General features: G+C 36.4%; 3 protein-coding genes across 3 annotated transcripts; all 3 read left to right on the top strand.

Annotated features, from left to right (window-relative positions):
- The first annotated feature begins 336 nt into the window (after nt 1-336).
- rpl26 (ribosomal protein L26) lies at nt 337-4,461 on the top strand. Its single transcript, XM_041989973.1, has 4 exons — nt 337-430; nt 1,135-1,306; nt 1,396-1,536; nt 4,296-4,461. The coding sequence occupies exons 2-4, from the start codon at nt 1,139-1,141 to the stop codon at nt 4,422-4,424; spliced, it is 438 nt and encodes a 145-aa protein (XP_041845907.1). The 5' UTR covers nt 337-430; nt 1,135-1,138; the 3' UTR covers nt 4,425-4,461.
- Nucleotides 4,462-7,123: 2,662 nt separating this feature from the next.
- Nucleotides 7,124-9,460, top strand: atp6v0e1 (ATPase H+ transporting V0 subunit e1). The gene is made up of 4 exons (XM_041990853.1): nt 7,124-7,346; nt 7,839-7,886; nt 8,857-8,978; nt 9,101-9,460. Exons 1-3 carry the CDS (start codon nt 7,243-7,245, stop codon nt 8,948-8,950), a joined length of 246 nt encoding a protein of 81 aa, XP_041846787.1. The 5' UTR covers nt 7,124-7,242; the 3' UTR covers nt 8,951-8,978; nt 9,101-9,460.
- A 305-nt stretch (nt 9,461-9,765) lies between these two features.
- On the top strand, nt 9,766-13,059 carry LOC121643431 (vesicle transport protein SEC20-like). Its single transcript, XM_041990852.1, has 6 exons — nt 9,766-9,883; nt 11,176-11,268; nt 11,353-11,444; nt 11,625-11,729; nt 11,883-12,001; nt 12,138-13,059. The coding sequence occupies exons 1-6, from the start codon at nt 9,803-9,805 to the stop codon at nt 12,332-12,334; spliced, it is 687 nt and encodes a 228-aa protein (XP_041846786.1). The 5' UTR covers nt 9,766-9,802; the 3' UTR covers nt 12,335-13,059.
- Nucleotides 13,060-13,790: the final 731 nt, after the last annotated feature.

Raw genomic sequence — 13,790 nt, 5'->3', positions numbered from 1 at the left:
TGTTTGGCGCCATCTTATGGCAATATTTTACTTAACTAATCTAACGGTGTAACGTCATACGAATAAAACAATTTTGTTAAATTAACCTGTTTTACTGTCACGTAGGCTACAAGTCTCTTTACGTTTTTTCTTTATTTATTTTTTATTTTAAATGTACAGTAAATAAAAACAAAATAGGCAACACAATATCTAAAACGGTCATCTAAATAAATTCAAGTCTTTAAAATAACCTTATTACTATGCTTGAATACTGTAACCATACGTAGCACTCAGCATGACTCACCCGTAGATGGACTTCTTAATGTTTAGTGTTGGTTGTTTGTTATTGCCTCTTAGACATCTCGCGAGACTCGAGTGTGAACATTTGAAGCGGAAGTACATGGCAAGTCTCTCTCTCTTTTCGGCCGGCCTTAGACGAGCGAACGGCAGGGTAAGATTTCCAAGCGTACAATGTCGCTAAAGTTATCACAATCCATCCTCCATTTAATATGACTATGTGGTCATATGCAAGCTTGAACATCACGTAAACCACATTACAATTAAAGAGCGGATAATATTGAGCCCATGTTTCAGATGGATTAATAAATATAAACTGTCAATGTTGGGTCTCCCTGCTCTGTCTCTCTGCATCCGCATGTCTGCTACCGCTAGTGAAGCTGCCTAATTTTAGCCGTTCTAGCGATTAGTATTACATTTTCCACACATACAGTGGGGTTTATATCGTAATTACTTGTTCAGTAATCTCACATTTAACGCTTTGACGAAATAACCGCGTCCGTAGTTTGTGAAATGTACAATGCTAGCTTTAACGTATTATGCTAGCTTAGCATTTAGCTCTGAGCACCCAACTTCCAAGACGGCAGTACAGTATTTTGTATTAACACACTACGTTGGCGTTTGAAACCCCAGTTTACTTACACACAGTTAATGAGTGTGCCCTTCTTTTGTAGAAATGAAATGTAGATTACCGATGCTTAGTAATTCGACATTTTGTTGCTAGCATTTTATGTCATAGGTGCTTGAAGGACTCAGAATTGTAGGAGTTACAAATGATATTTGGTTTGGTAAGAAATGCAAATTTTGCTGTCTGAGATTATGATTAGTGATCTTTAATCTGAATGTTTTTGTTAACAGCATCATGAAGGTGAATCCATTCGTAACATCATCCCGTCGCAAGAACCGCAAAAGGCACTTCAATGCCCCCTCACACATCAGGAGGAAGATTATGTCTTCCCCACTGTCAAAGGAGCTCCGTCAAAAGTACAACGTGAGATCCATGCCCATCCGCAAAGATGACGAAGTCCAGGTACTTTACTGTGGACAGTGGCAAACCTGTTGTAGTACTTATGGAACGTCTGCTTCAGCTGTCTGATCTTCTGATGTGGTCACTTTCAGGTTGTCCGTGGACACTACAAAGGCCAGCAGATTGGCAAAGTGGTGCAGGTCTACAGGAAAAAGTATGTCATCTACATCGAACGTGTGCAGAGAGAGAAGGCCAATGGAACTACAGTGCATGTCGGCATCCACCCCAGCAAGGTGAGACAAATTTAAGAAAATCCTTTGTATGGTTGTCCATGCCGCCATGGAAACAAGGCTGGTAGTGTAAAAAAGATTAATTGTGGGAATTGCACATAGATGGTCATTGAATTCTTTTGTCTGTAAAACTGGTGTGCCTTTTAGGACTCGAGAGATTTGATCTTGTGCCTTTCATGCATGTCATTAGTAAAAAACGTCATTTTCACATGGAAAGCTGTATCTATATCCTTTCATTGTACTCCTGACGCAGAGCCTCTCATATTTGTTATGATTCTGTTGAATTGTAAGCAGTTGCTAATCGTAACTCAAGTGCTGCGTGTAGCCTTCAGTGTGGTGTTAATCTAAAACTTTTGGCCATATCTTTTTTATATATATATATAATTTTTTTTAGAAAAGGGTGGTATACAGGGAAATCTGTATTAACCATTTGAAAGTTGTTGAGTAGAAAACTAAGTTTAGTGTTGCTGTATTGGATTGTGTTGTGTCTGGTGGTTTTGTTGTGCACAATTACTTAGACGATATCTTTGGGGTGTTTAACCAACTATTGAACATATTTTTTACTGTATTAGCTCCCTATTGTTATGCAGTCAAGATATAAGCCCTTAATATGTTGTAGTTTAGGTTTTGTCTTATATTAGTGTCAGTGTATGAGATGAGTAAAACATATTTCTCATTGCTTTTGCATCTGAAAATACTACTTAATTCAAGTTAGGACAGTGTTAGACTCAATTCAAAGTAGTGTTATTGAAATGTTGTTTTAATTGCACTATAATGATCTTTGTGCAAAAATCACTTTTTTAACAGTTAATGTTTAAAGATGATGCTTCACACTAGCCAGTTACTGCCATGACATGAATGACAGCTTGTATGAATTTGGAAATATAAAATTGCTGCTGTTTATATAATCATCTCTGTAGTATGTATGTCCAACTTTTGACTTGTACAGTATTTAAAGTTGTTAAAGATTTAATACTGCCTTATTTTTAAACCACGTCATAAATTCCCAAAGTTCTTTCTCCTTGAGAAATGAAGTGTCCACCTTAAAGTTTTTAGATATTTTAAAACATGGTTTTATGCTTATCACTGAGATTTCATGGTTAGTGTATGTACTACCCAAACTGTGCACATTAGACTTGTATTTCTTAATTCCTGCTTACAGACAACAGGCCTTGAGGTCAGACTTAAAAAGACATATGTGAAACTCTCCATTGTCAGAAGAGTTTAGAAAGTTAGTTTAGTCCTTAATTCTGTGTAATTCCTTTTGCAAACTAAAAAATCAAATGTCCTTGAATAATTGACCAAAACTGCTTTTTTAAGTGAAGGATGGTGTTCAGTGTTGTATGTATGGTTGCATTTGTTTAATAAGGCAGACGTGCACTGCAGTGTTTTGCCTTGTACTGGCAGGTATATTTTCCACTCAGCAATGGACTCAACCTCTGGGTCATATGACCAGTTTTCATAGTTTTGACACATTGACAGAAAAGGTGCAGGTCATACTATGACAATAACATGATAGAATAACGAAGAGGAAAATGGTGAAAAGTGGGTTGCAATTCCTCTGTCACGTATAAACTTGATAAATCCCAGACTTAACTATTCATCCATTCCTATGTTTGTAGAGAGGAACATTATTTTATTCTTACATGCCCAACCTGCTATGGACTCTACAGACACTTAATACAGTTTTTTTTTTCTTTTAGGGCAGACTACAACATATAATTTGTAGTTTAGTAATTTCCCAATTGTATAAATGAAGTATTTTCTATCTATTTGGTAACAGAGGTGCATATAACTGCAGTGCTGTTTAGTAGCTTTATAGATACAGCAGGAACTGTCAGACACTACCATGGTCAGAAATAGTCTTCCAACAAGCACCAGGTGTGAGTAAATAGTTTAGTATGGCATGTAAATCTCATAAGACGATCCTTAAATTAGATTTGTTTATATTAAAACATTCAGTTAATAAAAAACGTGCTGAGCTTCTACTCCATCTTGGTGTCTAAGCTGTGCAACAGTTATTTTTCTCTCTCCCCCCTCTAATTGTAAGACTGGTCACTGTTCAGCCTCTTTATTATCAAATAAAGACAAATATGGCTCTATCACCTCTGCGTTTTAGCCTGACTATCCCTAAAACCAGAGGTGATAGAGCCTTCACCGTGCCAGCACCCAGCCTCCCTCTATCAGGTCAGTTTAAGTCTAAATCTAAATGGACCTCAGTAGGTCCGTTTAGATTTAGACTGAAATCCCACATCTTCTCCCTGACCTTCAAATGCTTGAAAATTTGGAGTTTACATTTTGAATTGAAAAACATAAGTAAAACATTCAATCACAGGCATAGCGAGATAGGACTTCATTAACAAAACAATGTGGAATCAGTTTATGGCTTTATTAGATATAAATAAGTTGGTAAAACGTTTATATTTTTGTCTTAATAGCAGCTATGTTTTCTATAATTTTAAGTTAATGGCATCCTATGTTCAAGCTCAAATTAACAGTTGATCCTTGCATTGGAATAGTTTTTCTTCACATGTTGGTGAAACCTCAGATATTAGTATTTTAAAAAGCTGCTAATCCCACTGAATTGTGCTGAAACAAATAAATGACCATAATTATTTTAGGGGTGGAGATATAATTGTCTGGCAGATTTAATTACACTCTGAATAACGGCCAGGACGATTTTGATTTAAAAAATTGGGTGCCTTATGCTAGTAGGACATTTCATGGTTTGTTTACCAACCCTTTTTTTCCTTTATTTGCAGGTGGTCATCACCAGGCTAAAGCTGGATAAGGACCGCAAGAAGATCCTAGAACGCAAGGCCAAATCTCGTGCTGATGGAAAGGAGAAGGGCAAATACAAGGAGGAGACCATTGAGAAGATGCAGGAGTGAAAATGATCTTTTGCTATCAATAAACTGTGTAAATGGAGTTCAGTTTGTCTGGAGTTTTATTTGTGAAAGCGCTGAATTTTCTGTATATAACTTGTGTCAAACCTGCACCATTCATTTTAGTTTCTTACAGAGGTTGCCCTATTAATCATCATTCAGTTTAGTTGTCTGGGTCCAAAAGGCTGCACTGCAAACATTTTATAGATCCATGCAATGTAAAATGTATTTAAATATACTTTGTACTAGTACAAAGTTAACCTTTATAGAGAATTTTTAATGGAACTATTTTTTACATGTTAAAAGCACTTTTCAGGGTATAGGATGCTCCGTTCTTACTAATTGTGTCTCCAAAGAATACAAGAACAGAAATGTGGTATTTGCTCTAAAGTTCTAGTCTCTTCAAAACACAATCCACAAGGAAAATTTTATTAATATATCCATCTCCCGAAACTGGTCTAAATTTAAGTACTGAGCAATAAATATTAAGCGTGGAGAGTGAATCATTCGACAGTTGCTTTGTCTAAAATCTGTTCCCTATGTTGAATGAAATGCACTGTATGATTCCAAATTAATAACAGGTTGTCAGCAAATACTTTCATGTTTAGGAATTTAAAAACATTAACAAATCAAGAGTCACCAAATGTCCAAGATGCGTTTTTGGAAGAGCCTCACAAAGTCATTTAATTGATTTTTTTTTTTAATTCTTGTGTGGGAAGCGGTGTGATATCCTAATATAGAGCTCAGTTAAGTATACAAATGGTCTACAAACCACTGTTCTGGAGATTTTCAAAGAATTTGTATGATTACAGATATATGAAATGATCATTTTTTGTAAATAGAAACAATATTAAAGTAATATTTGTGTTGATAATATTTTATGGATCACTGCAAAATGAAATAGTTCATAATATTACTGAGACATTTCATGTTCCACAGCTCAACATTTTCTGTCAAATCTGTGTTTATTTCATCAGCAGAAATGATCTGTATAACAGCACTGGCACAAACAAGTGGGAAACTTTTCTGTTAAGTTACAACAGTGTTTCCCAAACTTTTTGCAGGGTCCCCTTTTCATTGGCAACAATAATGTTGTGTTCTGGATGACAAGTCCCCAAGTAAAGTCATCACTTGTTTGGCTTCATACTGTCAGATGCTCATATTTTGAGATATACAACACACTGTGGTCTGTCTTCATTACCCACCATTGACCATTACCATTACTCAGTGACATGCAGTGAAGTTTATGGTTGGTGAGGCACTGATTTACAATTGTAAGAACTGAAAAGAGCATCTTATTTCAATATTCATTCAGCAGCATGCAGCAGGTAATGCTTCATATCCTATCAGCATTCCTCTTTCAATTACACTCACACACCCACTGTTACTAACTGTTCAGTGAGAAAAATAGCTACTGGCTGTCCTAAAAGTCGCTATAAATCGCTAAATGACATCATCTAATGTGCATAATAGCCTGGTACATAGAGGCTGCTGTGGAGAGGAATGTCATGAGAAAGGCAAAAATGGTTGAAAAGACAAGCTAATTTTTTTTTAAAAAGGCAAAACTAATAAAAATAAAACAAATTCTTTGGTTAATATTTTATTTTAATTTAATTTTATTAAGTGTAGGTTGTTTTCTAATTAGGAGGCTGCAACATTTCACAACACTTTTTTTCCTCCACACTCTTCAATAATAGACATTAATATCTGACAGTAAGCCAGCACGAAATCATCCTGCACCAGCTTTGAACGTTTCAGTTTCAGCCTGGTAATGAAACAGGTGATCATCTCCTGCTCTGAATGCAGCTACTGCTGCCAGAAGCCTCTTCTGATTCCTTTTGTACAGGAGAGGGGCTTGCGCAGCAGAACCCATTCCTCACTGAGAATTGTCATGCAACCCAGTTTGTATTGGATGGCACAGTCAGAGCTGAGGCACAGCTCACCCGTGCCTCCACCGGGGTTTCTGCACTGGATTTGATCGGGAAATACTCAAATTTGACCATTTTTACTTAATAAACTGTCAAAAACTTGTTAGAGTCATACTGAAAATGCATTTTTAACACAGATCAGTGGAAAATATGAATATTTATTGTATGTTTCTTTCTTAATCATGACAGGTGAGGCACTGCCTCACCTCCCTCCCCTGACTACACGTCACTGCCATTACTTGACCATTACCTGGTCATGCCTAGGGATGCAAGGTATGCATCATATTTTCTTTCTTTTTCTTCTTCTTCTTTTTTTTTTTTTTTGTAGTTGAAACCTCTGTTCTTGATTCATCATTGTTACTCTCACAAATTTGTCCATGTTTTACTAGCATCTACCTATCTCATTTGTTCAATGTGCACCTCTTCTTGGGTTGTTGTGGTTCTTGGAGCTGGTCTTTCATAGACTTAGAGAGCAATTTGTCTTACTCTGGACACTATTTGGACCAAGCCAGGAGGAACTGGATCAAGAAGTGGCATTAGAGAATATCTTTTGGAAACTAAAGATTTTTAGCAGTTAAGTTTAAAGTGGAGTTTGTGTTTTACAAACTCCCAAAAAAGGTGGAAATATTTGTTTATATTTAGGCTGTTATGGGTGTGCTGTGTTCAGAAAAAAGATTTCTATTTAATCTGTTCAGGTTATCCCAGTGTAATCTGCATGTATTTATTATATTTTAAACGGGCGCAGCCCTCGCTGTACTTCCTCGCTCTGTCACAATCACGTGATTTGCGCGTGACGTCGTTGGGCCACTTTTGGCTGCTGTGCTGTACCAAAGTTGCCTTAAGTTAAAACTTTGTACTTCTGATACATTCTTTGTTTTTTAGGCACATTTCCCACAATGGCGGATCAGAGATTTGCGATTGCCATGTCTGTCATGACCCTGTTTTGGGCTTTAGTTGGAGGAGTTGTGCCTTGGTTTATCCCTAAAGGACCAAACAGAGGGTGAGTTTGTTAGCTGCGAAGCCTTTAGTTGGCTAAAAATGAGCTAACTTAACCCTATACTATCGTCGTAAGTAGTTACTTGACAGTTTACTTATGAGCGGACGTCTTTATTGTAAATAATAATTCACTTTAACTATATTTTAAATGTTGTTTAAAGAGCTGAAGAAGTTTAACCCTTGTGAACTCGTCTTAATAGTAAAATTCAGGATTAGCTAAATGAGGCTAATTTGTATGCGTAAAGATGACTTTGTCGCATTTACGTTTTTATTATGAACGTGTTAAATTCCTTTTATAGTAAGTCTTTCTTTTGCATTCATGTAAAATAATTGAGTACATACATATATTAGTCTAAATAAGAAAATTGGACAAAATTATTGCAGCTTCCTTTTTTTGCCCGTTCGACTCAGAAGTCACGGGATCACGTGACGTCAAGTACACAACAGCCATTAAATGCCAAGTATAACGCATAACTCATTTTTCCCCCCTCCACAGTGTGATTGTCACAATGCTGGTGCTAACTTCAGTCTGCTGTTATCTCTTGTGAGTATGCTCCTCTTTATTCACAGAGGTTTCTCTCATTTTCCCTGTAGGCTGCACTGCACGTAAAGCATCATATTTAGCTATAGAGACTCATACTGGCATCTTGAAGAGATTATGTCATGTATAAGTCTCCCATTCGTTCCAGTGAGGATCAAAACAACCCAGATTTGGAGTAGTTTTGCTTCAATATGAGTGATCTTGCAGAGCTTCTTTTTCATTTTTGCATTTTTGGAGTTGTTTTGTCTCACTTTGGTTCACATTTGCAATTTTATTTTAGGTATTTAATTAATTTTTTTTCTATCTTTTTTTTTCCTTTATGCATATTTCATTTTTAAAATCAATTTTAGCTATGTTGTGTGTTGTAAATTCATCAAAGTTTTGTGTAAGTGAAAGTGACTAAGTGTATCACATAATTAATTAATCTCTTATTTATTTATTTATTTATTTATTTAGCCTCATTTGGGAGATTTTACTTCTCAGTGCCATCAGTTTTGTGTACTTTAATATCCTTTCATTGCCTTTATCTCTTATGTCATTGCATGTATTTTATATTCTGTCCATTTCCTCTTTAATTTATTTAGTTTACCTTTCTGAAATAAATATTATGTTTGGGGCTTCAACAGTGGGCATCCAGGTGGAAGCAATACTGTGACAATATGAACCATGCAAGTCTCATTTTCATTATGAATAATTTATATTTATAATTTGGTGCAAGTGTACAGGTGGCGTAATGTTACACAGCTGTTGGCAAAAGAGGGCAGTAGAGACAAAGCTGCTTTGCAGTGGAGTCATCTGACTCCAGCCTGTCTTCATGCATATAATGTAGAGTAAAACCTTTAGCTGGCAGTTGAGTTGAGAGAAATACTGGTGTGGATTCAGAATGCTGTTTATGGGCAGAAACTTCATTGTGCATCATGTTTGCAAGTACGTTGTGTTGACATTTGTGATATCAATATTTTCTGTCCATCAGCTGGTTGATAGCAATTCTGGCCCAGCTAAACCCACTGTTTGGGCCCTCCTTGTCCACTGATACCATCTGGTACCTGAATTACCAGTGGCCTTAATTTGCCTATAGGACTCCTCACTCTGCAGGTAAGCTTTTCATCCTAACCTCACCTATTTTTAATCAGGTGATCAAGCATTTTCTTGAACCTTATAGCTCAATTGTTTCTTTTCTTTTTTCCTTTGTTTTCCCTTCCCCTGTTTGTTGTCAGAGTACCTCGGTATCAGAGTGCCCAACACTGCTGCATCTCAATGAATGTTTGCAACTGCAGATAACATGCCTTCAGATTGCCTTAACACGCAGATCCCTGTGATTTTGGAGTCTCGTCCACACTGTTGCTTTGTTCAGATTGATTATCAAAGGACTCTCAAAGAGATTCATAGAAATCTCACTGGAAATGCTTTATTTTAAATCAGCTTTCATTTGTTGTTTAGTATATATATATTGTGCACAGTTGTGCTAAATGTTAATGTCAATATGAAATACATTTAATAAACTGTTTTGTGTATTTAACATAATCTTGGTTTTGTCTGTTTGTGTTTGTTATAAACCAATAAATTTATCAACTTCACTGGTTCATAATTTTTTGTAATGTGGTTTCAGATTAATTTAAAGACTGATCTCCAGTCATTGCTTAATGTGTTTGCATCTGATGTCACATAAATTATATTTAGTATGTTTGTGCTTGTACAACATTTACATTTGTAAGTAAAACATGTTTCCCATTGGTTGAATTCAATATGGAAAATGCATTAATATTGATTAAATGAATTCATATTAAATTGTTAATTAATTCCGCATTATTTTACATGCAAATTACTTTTACAGTTTCTCTTTGGCTTGATAGTGTCGAAAGTCGAAGTTTAGAGCTGACTTCCTGCTTTCCGTAGTTTTAGCCGGTTACGTTGGCAATATGGCGTCAGCAGAGGTACACGTCCGAGTATGTGAACAAGAAATACTCAAATATGATTTGGAGATCAAAGCTCTCATTCAGGTGCGAATATTTATTTGGTAAGAATATTCGGTGTTTCGTTTGGATACGAAGTCTGAGCTTGACACTTAGAGGAGTCGTGTTTTTGACGGCTAGCCTGTAGCTATGCTACATGACTTCCTCTAGCAGCAGTCAGCCGCAGTGTAGCGACAGTAGCTGTTCAGAGATGTCACCACCTGCTCAATTAGACTGTCAGATGTGCATAAAAACAATAAAACGTAATTATGTTCGGCGAAGAAAATGAAAGTGTATGGTAAGGAATATGGGACAGATTTATTAGCATAATTGATTATTAGAATTTACATGTACACAAGTTTTTAGCAAAATACAAAGATCTAAAATGGTACTGTTTTGGTCCCTGCGATATGTGCAGCTACCTGGATTTAATTAAATGGTCAAATTTACCATTTAATTTGACTTCTCAGATCAAAATTTTGTGACACTGGATAATCTGATGAAAGTGATGCCACCACAAACGTGTGCCATTATCTGATCATGAACAGGTTTGAACGAGTTTATGACGAGTAAGTACAGGCACACCTGGCCAGTCTGAGGATTATTGAGATGGTCTGTAAGAGAGGGAAGAGCAAAGCAAATAATATCAGATCTACAAGTCTGTTCTTGCCTTTTCTTTCTCAGATTTCTGTATGACATACTTGGTCACTTGGACATTTGTTGAGATGAACACTGGTGGGAATATAGATAAAATTTTAGTATTTCAAATTTTACTTGAGTTAATATATTAATTTACTTTCCACCCTTTAAGTTTTCCCTGCCATTATATGCATGTTCTATATTTTAATATGAAACCAATTTTAACGTTGTAATGTACTTAAGTTATATTTATTAATCAGTATTTTTCACCTCACAAAATGTTTTTCCAGATCATATTTTATAAATTTTACTAAAAATGATTAATGATTTTTAGATCTGGTAAATTGTGAACAGTCAAGAAAACATTTACTTATTCCAGTCTTTCAGATGTGAGAATTTGGTCTACTATTCATTACACTGTAAAATAAATATGGTTGGCTAATTGGACAATCAAAGCATAATTTGGGGAATTGTATATGACATTTTGTTCATTCTTAAATTTCCAATTCATACTTGCAACCAGCTTTTGTATTACTGTTCCACTTAATATTTGTTAGAAATAAGAGATGCGGTGGTGATGCTCATCCCTCTCTTGTGAAGAGAGCAACCCTTTTTTTCGGGGCCCTCATCATGTTTAGCTTGCTGTGCATACCATTAACCCAGCAGTACGTCACTGAATGCACCATCACTTGTCTCAACAGGATATTAAAGAGTTCAGTGGTCCTCAAAGCAAGCTGACAGAAATAAATACAGATGTGAAAAAGTGTTTCCACAACCTCAGATTAAGGATACAGGTGGGAAATACTACTTTAAGAAAACCTTGCAAACATAAGTTCTTAGTAACCAGATGTTAATGGTTTATTTTACTTCTGTGCCAGGACTTGGAGCAGATAGCGCTGGAGCAGGACAAAGAATCAGACAAACAAGCTTTGGTTAGTCAGGTGGACGGACACAGAAAGCAGATGTTAAGGTAATTTACTTTAAGCTAATCATTCCTCAGGGTGCATAAATATGAGCTATGATGTCTGTGTCTTAATTTCTATGAAAATTGTGTTGCTAGCATTTGTGTGAGAATGCACAGGGAGCTATAACCTCCTTTAATTTCATGAACGTGGTTTTTATATTTTCATTTTTTTTTATCTTTTCACAGTAACCAGACAGCATGGAGGAAGGCCAACCTTGCTAGCAAACTGTCAATCGACAAAATGGAAAAGCAGGCGCTCTTTAACGGAGCCAGTGATGCCGTGAGACAGAGGTGAATGGGCATCATGGGGATCTTTCTTTAAGCAGCATATTTCTATACCCTCTGTTAAAGTTTTGTTTAGAAAACCTTATTTTTCTTTATACTTTACTAAGCCTTTGACACAAATCATGTCATTTAAAGAGCAGTGTTTCATGTTTGTCTCAGAAAGATGACCAAAGAGGGCCTGGCTCAAACCACAAGTGGCATCACAGAAAATCTGATGAGCATCAGCCGGATGATGGCCCAGCAAGTTCAGCAGAGTGAGGACACCATAACAACGCTGGGTAAACAAAGGAAACTTCTTCAATTAAACTAGTTAAACTTTAACTAACATTATTTGAAATTTGTATTTTTTTTATTTTTTTATTCTAAAATCAAAGCCCACTTGGTGTTGAAAACAGTTTTCTTCTCTGCTTTTAGCAACATCATCAAAAACAGTCCAGGAAACAAATGAGGAGTTTAAAACCATGACAGGGACCATTCAGCTTGGGCGAAAACTCATCACCAAGTACAACCGCAGGGAGCTCACCGATAAGCTGCTCATCTTCCTGGCGTTGGCTCTTTTTCTTGCCACAGTACTTTACATCCTCAAGAAGAGACTGTTCCCCTTCCTATAGACCAGGTACTTCTGAGGAGCTCTCCCTTTTCCCCACACAGTATTTTAATCACAAGGGGTTTAAACAACTCTTCAGTGGTGCCTTTACAGGGCACGCAGCATGTCGACTGTCCACTTTAATTTATTGTGATGCTGCTGGGGAGGAAACATTAATATAACTCTGCAAATCTGGTTCTTTGTTGTGTCTCATTTTAAATCGAACTGAAGAAAAAAATGAATGATTCAGCAGATAAAATGTAGGTGTCATTGGCACAAAGTGTGTCAGATGTTGATCCTTCTTAAGGTAATGCAGCTAATGCAGTTAAAGTATGTTTATGTTTTCGAAGTTCATTTCAAAGGCACAAAACATTAAAAATAACAGAAAAATTATGAATCACAAACAAAATCTTTTTTTTTGTTGCTTAACCATTTATAATTACTTGTCTCTGTTTATTATTATTATAGTGATTACAGTACAGTTAAATATTACTGTTAAATGGCTGTATGAAAGGTCATCATACTGATAATATATTTTAGAGAACAGTGCCAGAACATTTATGTGCAACACATTAAAACACATTAAAACACATTCGGTTTTAATCCTGTATTTCATTGTCACTTTGCAAATGATGTTTAAGTGTTTTGTGGAAACGCTGTTTATAACAATGTACTGTATAATTTATAAAAGCTTAAAATTGCCTTAATGCTGTTTTAAACAAATAAAGAATTCAATATTTCCTTACCATATTATGATTCATCCTAACTTCAACCATGTGTTTATGTGCACTTCCAACTGTTGCCATGTTTTATTCAGTCTGCATGCAAACCAAGAAAGAAAAACCTCTATTAAGTGTGTGTTGGTGCTCTGCAGCATCCCCGCAGCTATGGGGCTGCAGCCAAGCAGAAAAGCTCAGAGAAGGAGCAGCAGTGTTCAACAGGCTGAGATAGAGCCCCGTGCACCCCTGCCTTTCTTTAGATAAGACCCGGAAAAGCAGATTATTCCAACCAGTTTCCCCTCTCTCCCTCCTGTGTGGGTGGAGGGTGTGGGGGGATATTTTTAGGTTTGTGTGGTGCTGTTATCTGGTGTTGCCTTTTCAACACCATGAGTAGAGGGTGGCCAGAGAAGCTACATGACCTTGTTACCCTCTCTGCAATTGCCTGCCATTGCCATTTTGTTTGGTATTTGTAAATTTCTCAGTATTGACTGAGAACAAACTCAAATACTTCTGTGCTGATGCTTGAAATGTGCCCTCTTTGTTGATTTATTTACATTGTTTTTGAAGAAAAGATAAAAGACAACAAAGTATGTGTGGAGAGACCTGAGAGATGCCTAAGCATCTCTTACTCATTTAAAGTGGAGGCAGTTGGGCAGAGCCGGTTCTTTGCCCATTCTTATAACTGCACACTTAGGCAAGTCCTCTGGCTCTCTGTTGAGCAAATTGGACTATTCTTGCATTTAGCACTGAGATATTGTGACT

This window comes from Melanotaenia boesemani, chromosome 7, assembly GCF_017639745.1.
Source record: "Melanotaenia boesemani isolate fMelBoe1 chromosome 7, fMelBoe1.pri, whole genome shotgun sequence".
NCBI classification, from domain to species: domain Eukaryota; kingdom Metazoa; phylum Chordata; class Actinopteri; order Atheriniformes; family Melanotaeniidae; genus Melanotaenia; species Melanotaenia boesemani.
This window is presented reverse-complemented; position numbering and strand designations above follow the sequence as displayed.

Coding starts and splice junctions, on each gene's coding strand:
- rpl26 (XM_041989973.1), top strand. CDS start 1,139: ATGAAGGTGAATCCATTCGTAACATCATCCCGTCGCAAGAACCGCAAA. Junction 1,307..1,395: donor GCAAAGATGACGAAGTCCAG/GTACTTTACTGT, acceptor GGTCACTTTCAG/GTTGTCCGTGGACACTACAA. Junction 1,537..4,295: donor TCGGCATCCACCCCAGCAAG/GTGAGACAAATT, acceptor CTTTATTTGCAG/GTGGTCATCACCAGGCTAAA.
- atp6v0e1 (XM_041990853.1), top strand. CDS start 7,243: ATGGCGGATCAGAGATTTGCGATTGCCATGTCTGTCATGACCCTGTTT. Junction 7,347..7,838: donor CCTAAAGGACCAAACAGAGG/GTGAGTTTGTTA, acceptor CCCCCTCCACAG/TGTGATTGTCACAATGCTGG. Junction 7,887..8,856: donor TCAGTCTGCTGTTATCTCTT/GTGAGTATGCTC, acceptor TCTGTCCATCAG/CTGGTTGATAGCAATTCTGG.
- LOC121643431 (XM_041990852.1), top strand. CDS start 9,803: ATGGCGTCAGCAGAGGTACACGTCCGAGTATGTGAACAAGAAATACTC. Junction 9,884..11,175: donor AGATCAAAGCTCTCATTCAG/GTGCGAATATTT, acceptor TTGTCTCAACAG/GATATTAAAGAGTTCAGTGG. Junction 12,002..12,137: donor GGACACCATAACAACGCTGG/GTAAACAAAGGA, acceptor CTCTGCTTTTAG/CAACATCATCAAAAACAGTC.